Source organism: Vulpes vulpes, chromosome 8 (genome assembly GCF_048418805.1).
Source record: "Vulpes vulpes isolate BD-2025 chromosome 8, VulVul3, whole genome shotgun sequence".
Taxonomy (NCBI): domain Eukaryota; kingdom Metazoa; phylum Chordata; class Mammalia; order Carnivora; family Canidae; genus Vulpes; species Vulpes vulpes.
This window is the reverse complement of record NC_132787.1, coordinates 16,701,901-16,722,671: the sequence shown is the minus strand read 5'-3', so window position 1 is coordinate 16,722,671 and position 20,771 is coordinate 16,701,901. Positions and strand designations below refer to the sequence as shown.

The 20,771-nt window shown below is 36.5% G+C and overlaps 1 protein-coding gene across 12 annotated transcripts in view; it reads left to right on the top strand.

The window, feature by feature from the left end:
* The window catches only part of RESF1 (retroelement silencing factor 1), an 88,110-nt gene that overhangs the window by 10,026 nt on the left and 57,313 nt on the right, over positions 1-20,771 (top strand). For 2 of the 12 annotated variants that reach the window (XM_072765615.1, XM_072765617.1), the window contains 5 exons: positions 3,835-3,900; positions 7,383-7,528; positions 9,029-14,051; positions 15,271-15,354; positions 17,852-18,558. In XM_072765615.1, coding sequence (XP_072621716.1) covers positions 9,086-14,051; positions 15,271-15,354; positions 17,852-18,018 — 5,217 coding nt within the window. In that variant the 5' untranslated portion in view covers positions 3,835-3,900; positions 7,383-7,528; positions 9,029-9,085 and the 3' untranslated portion in view covers positions 18,019-18,558. Of the gene's footprint in view, positions 1-3,834; positions 3,901-7,382; positions 7,529-9,028; positions 18,559-20,771 lie in introns of those variants that run through there. The other 10 variants (XM_072765616.1, XM_072765618.1, XM_072765626.1 and 7 more) reach the window with 8 other exon arrangements.

The following is a 20,771-nucleotide window of genomic DNA, read 5'->3' as shown; positions in this document are numbered from 1 at the left end:
AATAAGAACCCTTGTGAAAAATGGCCTCAAGGATAGTTTTTATCTGTGCCCCAGTGTGTCAGTTGAGCACTGGACTTTACCACTTCCCTTACCCTTGGGATAGAGCAGTAGGCTATAAAATGGTTGTTTCTGAATTGGCTCCTCAGCAGCCTGTATTCTCAACCACTTTGGTATCACCTTCTGGGAATAGGGACACTAATCTTGGTTTTTCTGTTTGTGTAAGTAATAAGTTGCACATGAAATTATAGTCTTGTTGCCTTTCTCTGGCACTGTGGAGAGTTAACAGCAGTGATAGTGGGACTTGTATTCTTGTATTCTTGATAGCCACTGCACTCCTGCCTGGCTTCATTCATTTGTTCTGTCAGTTGAATGTGATAATGTATTTAAAGCATTCAGCACAGACAGTTCTTAACATATGGTAAATTCTCAAATGTTAGCTGTTATTTATAGAGTTACATTATAAATAACACAAAACTTAGAATACTTTTGAAAGCCTAATTCAAGGGTTAATAGCCTAATTTATCATATGACTGAGGATAGAAACAGCCAGAGCTAGAATAGGTTAAGTAAATCACGATACTTTGGCATTCCTGAAAAGTGTCTTTTCCACTGAAGTGTTGGTGTTTGTGGTTTTGTTGATGTTATAGAAGTATCTCTAAGCTTTTTAAAATGCTAATTTTTCAGTGAAAAATACTGGCTTTCCTCAGTTTAACCACATCAATAGATACTCCAAATGAACTTTGGTTTGTGGAGCACACTAGAAATGGAACAATTCTTGATGTGGCTTAGTTTGTCCTGTTCTTTCTTACTATTTTATCTGATGTATAGTAGGCCTGGCCATTGCAAACCCTAATACAACAGATCCTTTTTCTTAGAGTTGTGTTCATGGGGTGTACACTTGTGCATTTGTTTAGGATACATATTAATATGATTGTTTCTCCAAACTATGATTTTTTAAGATTTTATTTACTTATTCATTAGAGACACACGGGGTGGGGGGAGGGCAGAGACACAGGCAGAGGGAGAAACAGGCTCCATGCAGGAAGCCCGATTTGGGACTCGATCCCGGGTCTCGAGGATCACACCCTGGGCTGAAGGCAGCGCTAAACTGCTGAGCTACCAGGGCTGCCCCTCCAAACTATGATTTTTAGGTTTTTTTTGCTTTGTAAATTTCTGTCATAAGGCTAAATTGCAAATAAGGAAGCTTCTGGGTTGACAATTTTTTGCTTAAACTACATTTTTTGTGTTATGGATATAGAATAAAATGAAAAAATTCACAAATCTTTTTTTAAACTTGGTGAGGTCTTTATGAAATTATATGAAAATCAGATGCATTGTTACATGTAGTCTCCAGCCATTTCTTTTTTTTTTCCTGCTTCACAAATTATTTTTGCAATTAACAGCTTGCTATTCACAGCTTTTTATACTTTGAATTTTTAGTGACATGCTTTCTTCCCAGTTTTATTGCAGGAAGTAATGGTAATAGTATCATAAAACTTAAAGCCCCAAACTGTTAAACCTAAAGGTAGTTTATCTAGGGACACCCTAGTGGCTCTGTCAGTAAAGTGGCCAACTCTTGATTTTGGCTCAGGTTATGGTTTCAGGGTTCTGGGATGGAGCCTGTGTCAGGTTCCACACTCAGCAGGGATCCTCTACTTGAGGATTCTCTCCATCCCTCTGCTCAAATAAATGTATGCTCCTGTATGTGAGCATTCTATCTCTCAAATCTTAAAAAAGTTTGTCTATGTCCAGGATATAAGTTTTTTTATTTCTTTTAGTTAAAAATTTTAAAACCATTTTCATGATGACATACAAGGAAACCTCCATGGATGTAGGAGTATGTGAATTATGGCTCTGAATTCCCTCAGTTTGGTCATAGGACTTTATCAGGGTCAACATACAAGGGCTGCTTGCCTCCCAGTGAGGGCCACCACATCTTATCAGCATCAAAATATTGGTATTACCTATTCTTTATACTGCAAAACCTGCCAGATGGGTGGGGTTAGTAGAGCCAGACTTTGTGCTAACTGTATCTAGAGTCATTATTCAGGGTTTGCTAATTTACCTATAGCTACTAATAGCAAGGATATTCCTAGAATTTCCTACAATTGAATATAAAAATCCATTGCTTTTGTGGCCCTGTGACATCCACTCTCATTACTGGGATGGTTGCTGATCCTTTCAGCACTTGACAAAAGAATTTGAATTGTTGTTGCCAAAGAGAGAGCCTTAAATCTACAAGGCAACTAATGGACAGTTATTTGTTTATTTTAAATATTTTATTTATTCATGAGAGAGAGAAGCAGGCTTCATGCAGGGACCCTGTCATGGGACTTGATCCTGGGACTCCAGGACAGGATCACGCCCTGAGCTGAAGGCAGTGCTAAACCACTGAGCCACCTGGGCCTCTGTGGACAATTATTTATTAACAACTTAAGATACTCTGTTTTAATCCCTACTAGAAACAAATGTGGGTGTGTATAATGTGTTCAGTACTTCTTTTGTAGATTTTTTTTGCCAGTTCTATTCATTATTGAAAATGTGGAATTGGAAGTTTTCAAATCTTGGTGAATTGCCTATTCCTTATTTTTTATTTTAATTATCTGTTAAGTATTTCTAATTGTTATATCTTTTTCTTGGATTGACCCTTTTATAGTTTAAAATATTTCTTTTTATCTGTAGTAAGATTTGTTTAGTTTTTTTTTTTTTTTTTGAAGATTTTATTTATTCATGAGGGACCCAGAGAAAGAGGCAGAGACCTAGGCAGAGAGAAGCAGGCTCCCCATAAGGAGCCTAATGTGGGATTTGATCCTGGGACCCTGGGATCATGCCTTGAGCCAAGGGCAGCTGCTCAACCACTGAGGCCAGCCAGGTGTTCCTGTTTAGTTTCTTTTGTCTGATAATTAGCATAGACCTTCCACATATCTCGCAGCTGCTGTGTTTGCATCATCTGATACCTTTTGTATTTTATTTTCACTGTATTTGTTTCTTTGGATCTAAAATGTGTCTGGAGACAGCAAGCATTTAGTTTTTTTAAAATCTATTTTGACTTTCTCCATCTTTTGGATTGTTGAATCCATTTACATTTAATGTTATTAATATGGGGGGATTTACATCTGCTGTTTATGCTTTTTGTTTTCTAGGTCTTGTGTCTTTCCCCCCCTTAACATTTCTTTGCATTAAGTGAATATTTTCTAATGTACATTTCAATCTCCTTAATGGTTTTTTTTACTGTATATTTTGTGAAAACACAAATTACTTTTGAAAATCATTTTTATCTGCCTTTAAGGTGTTAAACATTTAAAATCTGATATATTTTTTAAATGCTTGTGATTTTAAAACAAACTAAAAAGGCTGTCACTAGTACAGAGGTAGGGAGGTGAGGAGTATGGGGCCCAGTGAGGTTTGTTTTTGAATCCTGCCAGTCCTAGAATATGTGTGCACCTTCGTGGATGGCCTAATCTCATAGAGTCAGGTTGATATCAGGAATAAAGGGAAGGGGAGTAGGATTTTAAATTTAGAGATTTGGTAGGCGGAAGGTCAGCTCTGTCATTGGAGATGCATATTCCAATTACAGGGGTGGGCTTTATAGATTTGATGATGGAAGGATGGAGAATTGGTGCTATTTCTCCCCTCTGAAATATAAGGAGCTGAATTAGGGCAGGGGGAGCATGGTTGGAGTGGCTAGGGACCAGGGAGGAGAGAAAAAGTCGTAGAGCATGGGGGAAAAAATTCAATAAATGAAGTAGAATTGTGAGCGGTGTTAAGTTTGATGTTTTTGTTCATAAAGTAAAATTAGTCGGCTGGCTTGTGTCAATTTTTTTCCCCCCCCAGAAAACTTCAGCTACTCCTGTGCAGAGAAGGAGATTCTTAAGTTCAGCCATACTTGGGATTTGTCAGGTAAGTGCCATGGCTGGAGTTGGGTGGAGATTTTGGCAAAAAGTTAATTTTTTTCAAGTGAAATTAAAATGATAGACCATGGAAATCCAGTCTCTTGTACTCTCCACTATAGTATATTTTCAAAAAGTTTAATACTTTGTATCTAGAAGTAGAGACTCTGCAATCTCAAAAAAAGTCAGATAACTTTTGACTCTTTCCCTCTAAATAGGTAGTTCAGAGATGATTTCCCAGGCTTTAGTTTCCTTGTGTGCTAGCAAAGCAGAGAGAGGAATAAAGTAACCCCAAATTACTCAGATCGTTTGTCTGCCTACCCATATGCTCTGTATTGGCCCTCTACTGGCTGCTCTCATGTAATCACAGACTTGGTGGCTTAAATAACACCTGTATTTCTCACAGATCGAGGTATTTGGTTTCTCCTGAGGCCTCTTGGCTTGTAGTCAGCCTTCTTCTCTGTGTGACCTCACATGGTCTTTCCTCTGTGCGAATGCCTGCTGTCTCTCTTAAAGGACACCAGTCCTGTTGGATTAAGGCCCTGTCCTTATCACCTCACTTAAATTTAATTACCTCCCTGAAGGGCCTGTCCCCGAATATAGGGGGTTAGGGCTTCAGCATAGGAATTTGGTGGTAAAAAGACACAATTCACTCCATAACAGACTCCCACCCTAAGTATGCATAAGAACTAAGGGGGAATTTATTAGGCATCATTAACTCTAGAAGTGCTGCTTTGTATTACACCTCTGCCTGATCAGCCAGTTGTATTTTTTTTTTTTTTTTTGAGTAAACTCTGTCCCCAACCTGGGACTCAAACTCATGACCCTAAGGTCAGGAGTTGCATGCTCTGACAGCCAGCCATTATTAAGGAGCTTTCCTGGGAGAAGGCATGTGAGGAATACAGAGATGTCTCTGTCTAGGATCTTTTTGTTTGTTTGTTTGTTTGTTTGTTTTTTAATTTTTATTTATTTATGATAGGCACACAGTGAGAGAGAGAGAGGCAGAGACACGGGCAGGGGGGCAGGGGGAGAAGCAGGCTCCATGCACCAGGAGCCTGACATGGAATCGATCCCGGGTCTCCAGGATCGCGCCCTGGGCCAAAGGCAGGCGCTAAACCGCTGCGCCACCCAGGGATCCCTTTTTGTTTGTTTTTTAATTTCTTATTTAAATTCCGTTAGCCAGGGGATCCCTGGGTGGCTCAGTGGTTTGGCGTCTGCCTTCCGCTCAGGGCGTGATCCTGGAGTCCGAGGATCAAGTCCCACGTCGGGTTCCCTGCATGGAGCCTACTCCTCCCTCTGCCTGCATCTCTGCCCCTCCCTCTCTCTCTCTCTGTCTCATGAATAAATAAATAAAAAATCTTAAAAAAAAAATTCCCTTAGCCAGCATATACTGTGTCATTAGTTTCAGACGTAGAGTTTAGTGATTCACAGTTGCATATAACACCTAGTGCTTGTCACATCAGGTGCCCTCCTTAATGCCCATCACCCAGTTACCCCATCACCCCTGTCACCCCCTTCCAGCACCCCTGAGTTTGTTTCATATAGTTACGAGTCTCTTATGATTTTTCTCTGATTTCTCCCCACTCAGTTTTTCTGGGATCTGTTTTTAATTCAGATGGATATATGCCTTCTTCAATCTTTTCAATCTTGTTTTTCTTCTTAGAACACTATGACCCATAATTTAATAAGTCTTAGAGATCTATAGATTGTTTTGGATTTTCTCTATTACATCTGTGAATAGTCCATTTTATGTTTACCTTCCCAATTCTTAAACTTTCCAGGATCTCCAATACAGTGATGAATAGAAGGGACAATAGTGGTGTGTTTGTTTTATTGTCAGTCTAAATGTTTAAAGCTAACATTTATCAAAATTAAGGAAATTTGTGTTTGATAAAAATGTTCTAATGAATGTGAATTTTATGATAAGTTCTTGCATCTGTTGAATTTAGGATTTTAAAAATTATTGTTACTTGGTTAATTTTCAAATGACAAATCTTGTATTTCTGAAATAATCCTAATTTGATCATGATAGGTTATCATTTTCATGTCACCACATTTGGTTTGCTTACATTTTGTTTAGGATTTTTGTTTTTACGTTTCTGCAAAAAATTGGCTTCTAATTTTCCTTCTTTTTGGCTTTTGGATGACAGCCTCAATGAATGAGCTCTGAAGTGTTATCTTTTTTATCTTTTTTCATATTAGATTATTTCTTTCATAGATTGTTACTCCAGCAAAGCCGTATTGGTCTGGCATTTTCTTTGTGAAAAGATACTTGATTATCAATTAATTGGTACATAAATGGTATTATTACCATGTCAATCCTGGTTAGGTGTATTTTTCGAAGGATTTCTCCATTCTTCTAAATTTGAAATGTATTGGAATAAAATTATTCAAAATAAATACTTACTATTTTTAACATCTATAGGGTCTAGTAGTAGTCTCTATTGCCAATATTGCACTTTTTAAAAAAAGATTGATTTTAGAGATAAAGTGAGAGTGTGCACGCAAGCAGGCATACACATAGAAGGAGAGAGAATTCCACAAGTAGACTTCCTGGCTGAGCATGGAGCCTGACTCAGAGCCAAAAACAAGAGTTTACCACTTAACCAACTGAGCCGCGCAGGCACACCCCCTCACCCCCAGTATTGCACTTTTATTTTTATTTTTTAAGCATTTTTAAAAAAGATTTTATTTATTTATTCATGAGACACACACACACACACACACACACACACACACACACACACAGAGGCAAGAGACACAGGCAGAAGGAGAAGCAGGCTCCATGCAGGGAGTCTGATGTGGGACTCAATCCCGAGTCTCCAGGATCACACCCTGGGCTGAAGGCGGCGCTAAACCGCTGAGCCACCCGGGCTGCCCTATTGCACTTTTAAAATGTCATGATCAGTATTGTTAGAGGCTTATTGATTTTTATTCTTTTTTTAAAGAATTACCTTGTGACTTGTTGAATCTCTACATTTTTGTTCATTATTTTATTTCACTCTCATCATTTCTTAGGTTAGCTTATTATGATAAATGTGGAGTTCATGTCCCAGTCTAATTTTTATTTTATTTTATTTTTTTAAATTTTTATTTATTTATGATAGTCCCAGAGAGAGAGAGGCAGAGACACAGGCAGAGGGAGAAGCAGGCTCCATGCAGGGAGCCCGACGTGGGATTCAATCCCGGTGTCCAGGATCGCGCCCTGGGCCAAAGGCAGGCGCTAAACCGCTGTGCCACCCAGGGATCCCTAATTTTTATTTTATATCAATAACTAATTTTTAAAAGATTTTAAGTAATCTCTACACCCAAGGTGGAGTTCAGACTCACAACCTTGAGATCAAGAATCATATGCTCTACCAACTGCATCAACCAGATCCCCCCTTAGTCTTCTTTTTAAAATATATTACAAATTATCCTCAAAGGTTAAGTAAAAATGAGTATAAGAGCATGTTATGGACTGAATGCATGTCCCTCTTCACCTATTCATAGGTTGAAGCCTAACCCCTAATGTAACTATTTGGAGATGGGCCTTTAGGGAGGCAATTAAAGTTAAATGATGTCATAAGGGTGATGCTTGATCCAGTAAGACTGGTGTAGAGGAAGAGGCACCAGAGAGCACTTTTTCTCTTTGTAATGTAAGTATAAAGTACATTCCTTATTTTTCAATTATTTGGCAATTTCCTAGTTACTTTTTTCCCTATAATTTCTAGATTGATTCCATTATAAATTAATCTGAATTACTTTAATACTTTGAAAATTGAGATTTACTTATGGCTCAGCTAGTCATTGGTAAAAATTCCATGTGTGCTTGGAAAGAATGTGTATTCTGCATTTGGGGTGTACTGTTAATATGCTTACATTACATTTGTTTAATTTTGTTATTTTAATCTGTGTTCATGAATGAATAAATAAAATCTTAAAAAATAATAATTGCCTACCAAAAATGGCAAAAACATCTTGTGCCAAATTCCATTATTTTCTGAGACTGTGCCATAATATCTTACCTTCAAAGTTTGGACAATTAAGCACTTTCTGGAATAAATTGGACTGGCTAAACTTAAGAAAAAAATCTGTGTTCATGTGCTGTGGTTATAGATTAGACCATTTTTAGATTTAACAATATACTGTTGGTCAGTACAAATTAACCATTTTGGAAGGCAATTTGTCACTGTTGATGTAAATAATTTTAATGTTCTTTGACACATTGATTTCATTTCTAGGAATTTCCAGAAACAGGCACAAACATAAAAGCATAAATATAAGAATGCTTAGTTTAGGATAGTTTATAAGCACAAAAACTTAAGAAAACCAAATAGAAGAAACATAAGAAAGTGAATAGAGGACTGGTTGAATGATATACAGAAAAACTAATGTTACACAGACAATGAATATATTTGTGTGTGTGTGTGTTTTTTTTTTTTTTTTTACATGATAGTCACACAGAGAGAGAGGCAGAGAGACAGAGAGAGAGAGAGAGAGAGAGAGAGAGAGAGGCAGAGACAGGCAGAAGGAGAAGCAGGCTCCATGCACCGGGAGCCTGACGTGGGATTCGATCCCGGGTCTCCAGGACTGCTCCCTGGGCCAAAGGCAGGCGCTAAAACGCTGCGTCACCCAGGGATCCCCAATGAATATATTTGTAGTGAAATGATAAGGTATCCTAGATACAGTAATGAAAATCAGACAAAAAGACAGGGTTTTCTTCATGTGTTTGCTTTTTATGTATAAGGTAGCAGTAGACACCCCTAGGGAGTTAGGCAATGGGAATAGACAAAAAGGACTTTTTACCATGTGTTTGACTTGTTCGTTTTGTTTCAGTGAGCATGGGTTACTCATAATAAAGAGCCTGTTAGAATAAATAAAAGCAGAAAGTAGTTGCCACTTCAGTGTAACAAACAAAATACTTAAATGTATTATGTAGAATGAATGCCTGTAAAACACCCCAATTTTTTTTTATATTTGCCATATTTATTGTATCCTCCTTTGCTCTTTTGTTTCTCTTCCCCAAATTAAAGATGAAGCTTTGATCTGAGGTTTCTGGAATTATGATAGACATAGCATTGGTATCAAGGTAAACTAATTTTCTTGGGAAGTTTTATGTAGATAAATTTTTAATAAAAGATGCTTATTTCCTACAGATTCCTGACATTCAGAACAACTGACTTTTAATACCCTGCTACTACATCAAATCAACAATGAATTGGAATGTAAAACCAGAGAATGTCACCTTACCACCACAGTATCCTAAAAAGCAGTCATCTTTTTTGGAGCAGGCTTTAATAAATACACTTAATACAACATCTCAAAGTTCTTTAAACTATCCTGGAAGTAACCAAGAAGCATGTATGTTTGTTGGTAATTCAAATACAGTTTCACAGCCACTGCTAAACATCAGAAATTATCCAGCTCCTCAGCAAATCCCTATTCCTGATATGCATAATGGGACAGTTGTGGCCTCACAAACTTCAGTAGAAGGAATCACATATGCAAATGTTAAAGGATCCAAACAACTAAATCACAATTTGCAAATGTCTTCAGGAGTTACACAAAATATATGGTTGAACTCTCAAATGAGGAATTCTATGCTTTCTCATACAGGGGCAACTGTGTCCCATCAAACTGGTTTTGGAACTAATACACCTAATTTACATGCACTACAGAATCAATTTGTGTCATCAGATTCCTATTCTATGCAACTACAAATGATCCCTCCTAATTCTGCAAGAGTTCCTGTAACTTATCAAGGATCCCCAAGACTTAACCCATCTTTATCAGAACGACAGGCTGATTGGGCACAACAATATACATCCAGTGGACTGACTTACCCAGATTACAGATCACTTCCAAAGCAATACAATTACCCATCACAAAGCTTTTTGCAAGATCCCACTCATCAGAAACAAAATCCTATGCCATCTACATCATTACAGATGAAAAATAGTCACCCTCCAGATTCTCCACGGACTTTACAGTCAAAGCAGACTGCAAGTGTACAGTCCTATCAATATGCAGTTACTCATACTGACAAAAGACCACCTCCTCCGCCTTATGACTGTAGATATGTAAGCCAGCCTTTTCAAAGTACTCAGCATGTTATTAAACAGACTTCTATGAGTGTTTCTCAGAGTCAAGAAATACACTTACCTGAAATGAGGAGAGACTTTCCTAGAAACTTCCAGCAGCATTGGCAAAACCTTAATGAAAATGTCAGCACAGTTGGAAATTCCTGTAACTTGAAAGTAAATACTAATGTCACTCAGCCTTTTACTGAACCTGTTAGATCTTCTGTGGATGGTGTTCAGACCCTTGCTCAGAATAATCAAGAGAGAAGCGTAGACTCTTGTGATCTATCTTCAAATCAAATACTGGACACAAATGCCACAAAAGAGAAGTTAGTGAGGGATATTAAAACATTAGTAGAAATAAAAAAGAAGTTTTCCGAACTTGCAAGGAAAATTAAAATTAATAAAAATCTTTTGATGGCGGCAGGTTGTATTAAAACAACTGATACCCCTTACAATGAATTAGCTCCAAATTCTGAATTGTCTGTGAAACAAAATGTCCAAATCCAGTCTGGGCCACAGGTAACCCTACTGACTCCAGAGAATAAACCACCAACCATAATGGAATCTGCAAAAGAAACAAGTAGAACACACACTACAATGAATTCTAACATTCAAGACCTCAATTGGGGAAATTGTAACCAAGTGAATTCTGCTTTAGGAAATTCTGTCTATTCAGAAAAGTTACCAATGCCAGACCAGTTAAGTGATATGAAAGTTAGGACTTCTTTAAAGGCATCAACTGTTGAGATTACCCAGGCAACATTAAGTAACACCCAGATTTCATCAGGAAATGTCAATGTTGAACCAAATGTGCCAACAAATTCTGAAACAACTTCTGTTCCTCAGTCTACATCTTTTGAGGAATATGTTTCAAAATACCCAAATAAAAATACACTGATTCTCAGTTTACTTACATGTAGAGATAAACTACAGGAGAAATTATTTAAAAATACTAGTGAAACTATTCAGGGCTCTAAACCACATAGTTTTGAAATTAATCCAAATACCCAAGTCACTGGTAACCAAACGAATTTGAAAACCATGGAAACTCCAAGTCCTTGTAATATAAATACCAAGGTTTTAGACAACTCCTTTTGCCTTGAGCAGAAATCCTCGAGTGGAATGTCTTCTAAAAGTGACCATCACTTTTCCATGGAATTGCTAGCAACATGTCTTTCTCTGTGGAAAAAGCAACCTAAAGAACCTACAGAAGAAAAACAGTATAACGAAGCAAAAAACAGAACAGCAGTTGGATTTTCAAAGCCTGTGGAAACCTGTGATAAGAGTCCATTTTTAGTTGTAGGAAATTCTCAGAATAAGATGGTAAACACTTCCCAAGAAACAACTTTGTCAACAGTAGTACAGAATTATGAGTCTTCCAGTGCAACTGTTACAAAGGGAACAGAACTTCAGGTTGCTGTAGTGTCACCCTTAATTCTTTCAGATGTCAAAACATTGTCTGCCAAAGGTGTAACACCTGAAGCAGTACCTGAAACACTGTATCCAGTTATTAAAGAAGGCAGTGTTTGTAGCTTACAAAATCAGTTGGCAGAAAATACCAATGTTACTGCTGCGTTGAAAGCTAATGTTAATGAACCAGTAGCAGATACCACAACAAATACAAAGATGTTCTCATCAGTTCAGAAGGAAGATCAAAATGTGTCGACTAATTCAGAATGTACACCTAATAGCCATCAAGGAGATCATAGCAAATCTGAACCAGATCCCCACTGTTCTGTGAGTGAACAGGAGGCCTCATATAAGTCAAGGAACAGTGATATTGTTAGTGGTGATATGTTACATATTGACAATATTTGTTCTCTTGTTGAAGGTGATACATCTTATAATTCCCAAATAGCAGAGATATTCAACTTGCCTCCTTTGAAAAGGGTTGAGCCACAGAAATCTTCTCTACCCAATCATCAAGTGATTAGTAAAAAAGAACAAATAGACAGCCTCACTGAAAATAAAGACTTTGGTTTTCAAAATGGTAATTTTTCACTGTGCGCAGATATTTCACATAAAATAACTGGACCAGCAGAATCCCCACAACATCCAGAATCGTTATCTTTGAAGTATGTTAAAGCCAACAGTGAAATTCTAGAGGAAAGCAACATGGAACACGTCACTAAAAAAGAAAGCACAACTAATGATACATGTTCATTGTCTGCTATTCCTCAGGAAGGTGATGAGTCCTGCAATTATACTGCCCAAGATCCTGCAAGAAGTGAGATTCTCATTGATAAGGCATCTTTCTCATACCTACACGATCAACTGTCAGAACTTTTAAAAGAATTTCCCTATGGTATTGAAGCTGTGAACGCACAGGAAGGTTCTGTAGCCCAACAGATAACCAACCAAATCTCAAAAGATCAAACTGGTTGTGACTCCAAGGACTCAACAGATCAAATACAGATTACAGTATTAAACTCTGAGCAAATGAAAGAATTATTTCCTGAACATGACGACCCACTCTGTGAGGTTGACAAGTTGACAGAACATCAGAAAGAAGAGCCTGTAAAAAAAGGGAGTCAGTGTGACCCACAAGCAGATACAGATGGAAAGACTGATGATAATATAATGGATTCAGAGAAAGATGATGTTGGTTGCTGTACATTGGGGTGGTTGTCTATGGTTTATGAAGGAGTACCCCAGTGTCAATATAATTGCATCAATAACTCAGCTTCAAAAGAAGACAAAGGGGAAAATCAGTGTTCACCTTTGAAGATCAACAGTTGTAAGGAAGGAGAAAGAACTTCCGATAGAAATGTCCCTCGTGGATGTGAGAGTCCTCTAAATAACAATCTGAAGATTCCTTTGACTTTTCCAGATAAGAAAAACCATTCTCCTGAAATAGAGCAAGGTAAAAATATAAATGAAATGCCCAAAACAAAACACAAATCATTGAGGACAGAACAAGAATTATCAGGTCAGCTTTTTTCTAAAGGTGATAAAAAACTAGATTCCATGCAAAGTCACAAAAGAAAAGGAAAACTGCAGTTTCATGAGATAACTTTTCACACCAGTAATAAAATGACAAAATTTTCTCAAGAGAGCCTGCACCAAAAGTTCATGGCACAAAACTCACATCCACTAAAAACAAAGGCAGGTTTCTTGACAAATAAAAATAAAGATTTACATATGAAAAATGGTTCTTTGGTACAATCAGTATCCTCAGAGAAAAGATTGAAAACAGGTGGCTTTAGATCAAAAGCTTCGGATAAAAGGAAGTTAGATGATGGGAGTATACCTGACTCAAAGAAGAAGAAATATGATAAACAAGAGCAGAATAAAAATGGGGATGGAACATTTAAATTATGTAACATTTTGTCAATCCCAAATGAAAGAGCCAGGGTTAAAGAAAAGACTATGTCAAATGTTAAATCTGCAGCCTCTAAGGGTAACTCATCTAAAATTAATAAAATTCTAACACCAAAGGAATATTTGCAAAGACAGAAACACAAAGAAGCAATGGGTAGCAATGCATCAAAGAAAAGCTGTGTGAGAAACTTCCCGTGTGATTCTCAATACATGAAGTCTAATAAACTTTCCATGCAAGTAGGGAGTTGGGAGAAATCAAATGAGAGACACAATAGCAGTGTACAGACTTCTAAGGAATCATTAAATATTTGTGCAAGCCATGGTAAAAACCTCAAGATTGACTCTTCAGAGGAGTCTAAAGCATACATTTCAAGGGATGCTAAGCGAATAATTGGTGGAAATCAACCTGAGAAAATGTGGATTGATAAAACCAAGTTAGACAAAAATTTAAACAGTACAAACAGTGAAGTGGAATTCAGTCAAATGCCTCCCCAGTCAAAGGATCAAAAGAAAACGTATCTGAACAGAGTTGCGTTTAAATGCACTGAGCACGAGAGCATTTGTCTCACAAAATTAGACAGTTCACCAAGGAAGTTTAATAAAGAGAGACCAGAAAATAAACCTCAGAGCCTCTTACCTCTGAAAGACACCACAGAAAAACCAAACATGCTGGAATTTAAGTTATGTCCAGATGGCCTGATTAAGAATACAAATTCTGTTGATGACTGGAAGGATCTGCAGCCTTGTCCTAGGAAGGAAGAAGCCCCTGTGCAAGGTCTAGTATGATTTTTTTGATGGTGTCTCCAACACTAAAGCATTGTAGGTGAACAGTAGATTAGCACTACTTATGCCATCTGGGTAGCTAGCAAAGACTTAAATGCATTTGCCATTCCTTGGTATTTGTTTTTCTAAATCAATGGTTCATTGGGCACTATTTGTTTTATCTCCCCCTTCCTGTAAATTGTACTCCATTTGTATTGATGACAAGTGGTATGTAAAATTGTAGGATTTGCCAAATACAAAGATTTCCTTTTTCACCAAGAAGCCTATATTATGGAAAACGTTCTTTGTGCTAAGTTAGAAAAGTGTTTTTACATTATTTCATGTGTTTTGTTGATTCTCATTTGGACTTGTAATTTCAAAGCCCTGTGAATTGAAATTTTAGTCTAGATATGAGGAAATAATTATTATATATTAGTGAAAACTTTTATACATATGGAAATGTATAAAACTTATTGTCATCTTTGAGATAGTTGGCGACTGTGTTACCAGAAAAGTTAAAGCGCTACTGTTGGCTGAATGATAGAATTCTCAGCATAGTGCAAAGAAAGAAGAAAATAGATGACTAATGATTTGTGATAGTAAGGAAACGTTTAGGGGTTGTGGATGTTATATATATAATAATATGTTGAGAAATTGAGATTGGAAAACTAAAGGATTTGAATAGCAATCTTAATTTCTCCTGTGCTGTTCAGATGGAATCTGTTGGAGCACAGAAAGTTATGATGTAAATATAAGGTACGTTTTCTTGAAAGGAGATAGGGATATGATAAAATAGGTTATAAAATTCATTTTGTAAAGCATTGGTGATTTTACTTGGCCATAGAAGTAGATCTTTGGAAACTGAGGCATGGGTGTAACAAGAACATTAAAAATGGGGTTGGGGGCAATGGGAGTGACTTTCTGTTTCCTGTGCCCTTAAGTACCTTGACATTTGTTGATATTCAACCTAAGAGGAAGAAACATAATTTCATGGTGAAAACAAACTTTTTTTTTTTAAACAAACTTTTAAAGCAACTTATTTTTCATTTATGAGATACTCAGGCACTTGAAATAGAAGAAAACATTTTTTTCAGGCTTCTTTTAGACTTGTGTTATACATAAATATATTTAATACCTTTCAAAGTCTATTTTACGTTCACCTGATTTTCCTTCACAATTCTAAAAGAGATGAATAGCAATTTCTAGAGCTCTGAAAATGAATATTTAAATAGTTTCAGGAATAAAAAGTACAAAAGAAGACTGGTTAAGAGGTACAACTGAGGAGAAAAGGATGCCAGAAGCCAAACAAGAAATAGGTAAAACTTAATTCATCTATTTAAATTTTTATTTTATCTATTGGGCACTTGGTCATTTAAAAGCTGGATTATAGTTAAGCAATTGTGAGGTTTGGTTTTTATCCATAATTTTAAAGTGATTCAGTGTTTGTATGAGTGGTTGGAAGATTTTTTGGGGGTATTTTTTCTCATGCTGTGGAGAAGGAAACTGATCTATTTCCTCTTAACAAGAAAATGTTTCTCATCATGAGTTAGGTAGGGTAAGGGGTTGGCATACTTTTCTCCCTCCCTAGGACTTGATTAGGTTTTTTGGATTGTAAGGTCTCTTAAATACTTGTCTCTTGACACTGTAGTGAGAAGATAATTATAAATGAATGAGTATGGGCTATGTTTCAATTAAACTTTACTTACCATCTCAGGCTAGAGGCTAGGCTTGGCCTACAGGCCATGTCCTGTTTGCCAGCCCTTGGTCAAAACAAGATAGGCAAGGATGTTTCTATTTTATCCCTGGGAGGTTAGATCATTTTATTGAAATTCCATGACTAGTAACTGAATAGGAACTTGAAATAGGTCCCCACTTTTCAAAGTTAATTAAGTGTGGAATCTGAGTTATTTTGATGATGAAAGATGGAGCCTCCTAGTTCAAATTTCTTTCTTTTTATAGGGGAGGATTTTGGGCCAAGGGCCAACCAGAAAAGCCAGAGCTTTCAAGTATCTGATTTAAGTAGTGAAATGAATGTACTTTGTTCTTAGGGTTTCGTATTGAGAACTAGAAGCTAGAGTTCAGGAGTTTTACCTTAGTTTTGGTGAACTGAATATGTAAAGATAAGGGTTTAGAATTCCTTGAGAATGGAAGGAAGCAGAATTTTACCATGAGCAACAATAAAGAAGCACATTTCTTAAAAGGGAGGAGTGTGACAAAATTGAGAAGAGAGCTTAAATACATATGCTTATAGAAATTGAGTTCTATGTATTAAAGGTGCATATAGGAAAAAACTAAGTTCAATAGAAGACTCAAAGAAGGAAGAAATGCATCCTTAATCAGAACCGAAAAACAGTTGAAAGAGGGGAAAATGAATTTTAAGACTCCTGAGTGTAGAGAACACACGTCTAAGGGTGGAACACAGGAATTAAAAAAAAAAAAATGAGAAAGATAGAAATAGTCAAGGAGATTAGACAAGGAAGGTCCTTGGAAATAGTAGACCTTACCTCACAGAGAAGGTGAGAGGCATGGTTGGGACCTGAATCTGAAAATATGGATGCCTGTACAGATTGACCAAAGATAAGCATGAACTAAATGAGAATTCTAAAGATAACCACAAATAGGATGAGCAATAAACTGAAGTTGAATAAACATCAATACTCAGAATCACGATGAAAAAAAAATACAAGTTGGGGCACAAACTCTAGGAGATATGATGTATGGTAGAGAAAAGCCAAAATCTGAGTCACAGCTCTGTCAAAAGTGTAAGATCGAATCACTGGGTTGTACCTGAAACTAATATAACACTGTATGTCAGTTTTATTTCAATTAAAAAGTAAAGGCAAATAAAGTTCACCTGTAATCCAAAAAAGCCTGATAAGGTTCAGGAAAAATGTGAACAAATACCAAGATGAAGGGTGGACAATGTGAATTAGTGTGAAGAGAAACAAAAACAAATGTCATAAATTCCCAAACAGATGCAAAGAAACTTTTTAGATAATCATACATCTAAGTTTGGTGGCAAAGGTTGGAGTGTAGATGGAACAAGATGTGAAACTATATGAAGTCAGGGTAAAGTACAGAGAAGAGGGAAGTAACAATTCAGTGGAAAATGACTTAGGGACCCATCTCAGCTATCAGTATTGCTGACATCAAAAAGAATGCTAACAAGGACGTGCAAGAATTTGAAACAGTTCAAGGACCAAGAGGACAGAATACTTGACTTCTTAGAAAAGGGTAAAACAAGATTATTATACAGGAAGGAATGGCTAGAGCAGGAATGAAAACCATGGGAATTGTAAATAGGGGGAATGGCTACTGCGATGTAGAGGTACATCTAGAAATATAAGAAGTGGGAAAATTGGACCCATCAAAAAGATAATGAGACTAATGCAACACTGAAATGGTCTAACCAAACAAAAACTACAGACATGTATTAGAATACCTAATATGTAGCAAGGCCAGAATATTAAAATAGTCTTTTCCATTCACTGAGTGGAACCAGCTTGTGCTTGTGCTCTTTATATTGCTAGTTTAAATAGCTGTTTAAAAAGGTCACATTTATAATAATCTGCAAATGAAAGTAGAATGGAAGAGCCCTGGACTGTGAAGATGGCATGAGAGTAGAAAATAGATCCCAAAAGAGAGGCAAGATGTCCTGTGTGTATAATTTACCATTCTAAGATTAAAAGCCATAATTTATCAAGCTCCTTGTCCTAAATTGTATCCCAAAAAAGAATGCAGGTTTTCCTTCTTCATTTTAATTGATTATATATTAGTCACTAATACTGAGTAATAAAGTTTCTGTTTTCTTAGATAATAATGTTTTGGCTAATTCAAGACTCTCGAAGAGAAGCTTCGGTGCAGATGGATTTGAGACACTTCAAAATCCAGTAAAAGATTCAAAGGCAATGTTTCAAACCTACAAAAAGATGTATATGGAAAAGAGAAGCAGAAGCCTTGATAGCAGTCCTTTAAAATAATTCTGAGGCTAATTTTTTTGATGGTTCTATAATTGACACCAGAAAATTTCTGCCATTTTCTGTTCAGAATATATTGCTGGAAATGCTTGGGATTGCCATGATAAAATCTCGAGAGTTTAGTTACCACTTAGTTATGTAAATCATTGAAGTTATTTAATAGGGCTTGGGGATCTTACCTGTGCATACCAGATATAAGAAATAGACGGTATTTGTCAGGGAAACCATAAGGTATTGAATTTTGACATTATTGAACAATATTTTGAAATGCTAACTATCCATCCTGAGGGAGGGCTGTTCTCAGTTAAGTACTTGCTTATTTTAGCTGGGACTGTAAATATGTTTATTTCTAAAGCTTATTAGCAAAACTTATTTTTTAAAAACCCTCACTGTGAATGTCAAAGTATATTCTTAAGTATTTTATACCTAATTGTAAACTTTGTCAGAAGTCTTGTTTTGTACTTGTTAAGCTGGACATAATTTTTGGATAATGTTTAGACATTACTTTTCATACTTGAAATAAACATTTATTTTTAAAATATATATAAATATATCATAGTGGTCTGTATTTGATTTTCTATCCCCACAACAGGGCACATTTTAGAAGGGTGTTTTATTTTTATTTTTTTATTATTTTTTTAAGATCTTATTTATTCATAGACACAGAGAGAGAGAGAGAGGCAGAGACACAGGCAGAGGGAGAAGCAGGCTCCATGCAGGGAGCCCGACGTGGGACTCGATCCCGGGTCTCCAGGATCACGCCCCAAGCTGCAGGCGGTGCCAAACCGCTGCACCACTGGGGCTGCCCTAGAAGGGTGTTTTAAAAAGAAATTTTAATGAAGCTGTTAGAAGTAAATATTTTCAGGTTACACTCAGAAGAAGAGCAAAAGAAAACATGGAACGTGAAATGTTTCTGGGTTTTAATGACTACTAGAAAAGTTTTGGTTATTTTCATAAAATCTCAAAAAGTTATACGTATAGTTCATATTTTAAAAATTACTTCTGAGAGTAGGGAGAAATAGGGAGTTTGAGGATACAGTTTCAATTTTGCCATTACGTACATATTAACACTACTGAACTGTACACTTAAAAATGCTTAAGATAGTAACTTTTTTGTATATTATGTTACAATTTTAAAAACTTTGAAGACTTCAGACTGGGCTTCTCATAAAATACTAAGCTGCTTTGCTCATCTTGCATAATTGATGGTTTCATGTCAATAAAAGCAATGGTTGGGGAAACAGCTGGCACCATAGCACCAGTCAAGGCAATGGCTTCAAACTGATGGTCATTATAATTGATCATTGTATTATTCTTTACTGCTGGAAACTCTCAAACATTTCAGAAGATTTTGAAGCCGAAATATACAAGCAATGATAGTTCAAATGCCATTGTGGAATTGGTCCCTTGGAATAGAATTTTTTATTTGAAGAAATTATTGACATTTTTCTCAACTATGTCATCCTGACATTTCAAGGAAAATAAAATATTTGTCAGTGATAAAACTTGAGCTTTCCAAAAAAACTAGGATTTTGGAAAACTTGTATCTGAGACCAAATTTTAGCATCCTACTACTAGATCTCTGTTGAGCTCATTGGAGATATTAAAGTAATTTAAAAAAATTTTTTAGAGTAGGCTCCACATCCAACGTGGGGCTTGAATTCACGACCCTGGGATCAAGACTCATGTGCTCTACAGCCAGCCAGCTAGGCATCCCTGTATGTAATTATTTTTGAGGTATGGTAAAGTATGTCAACACTTGGAAGATCTGCATAACTTCATGAATTAGTATTTTCTGATGACAATGCAAGTTGATAAGAGATTACTCATGACAGGTAGACCAATGGATTTCGATAGAAGAATGCAGAAAGATCCATCATATCAGGCTTCCATGTTGGAATCAACTTTTAGGAAACTCAGCTTTTGGTGTATCAAAAGAATATATAGATTATCTGAAAAGCTGGAGGAATGCTCTTGTCCACACAAAAAGCCATCTATATGTGTGAGATGGGACTTTCATGATATACTTGAACCAAGATGTAGCTCAACAACAGGCTGAATGCACAAGTAGATAAGAAATTCAACTGAGTTGTATGAAGTCAGACCTTAAAAGATTTGCAAAGATGAAAAAAGATCTTTCATCGATTTTTTTTGATAAATTTTTTATTAAGATTTTTTTTATTCATGAGAGACACAGAAAGGCAGAGACATAAGCAGAGGAAGAAGCAGGCCCCATGGAGGGAGCCCAACGTGGGACTCCATCTCAGGGCTCCAGGATCACACCCCAGCCAAAGGCATATGCTCAACTGCTGAGCCACCCGGGCATCTCTGGTAAATATTTTTAATAAAAATTCTATTTATATAACCATGACATGATTTAACTTTAAATGAAAGCGTTGTTTGAATTTTTCATAGAACAAATGTTGATAAATAATTCAATTTCACAGTTTTTAAGATGGTTAAAAATCTGGGTGGTCACAGTGGTGATGCAAGAGCAAGCACAATTAGATTGCTATGTTCAGTCTTGCATTGTTGCCGAGAAATCAGCATTAACTTTCAAGTACTTAAGTAGTATAAAGTATTTACTTAGAGTTGCATATAAAGTAGTTAACAGTGTTGAATTGGCAATTGGCTGCTATTGTTACTTAATTGTTTAGTAGTTACCGTTTTTATGTTAGGTGTGGCTTTTACGTGTTAAGGCTAAAGCCTTATAGGTACCAATGAATGTTATTTTATGACATTCAATTTCAAAGGTT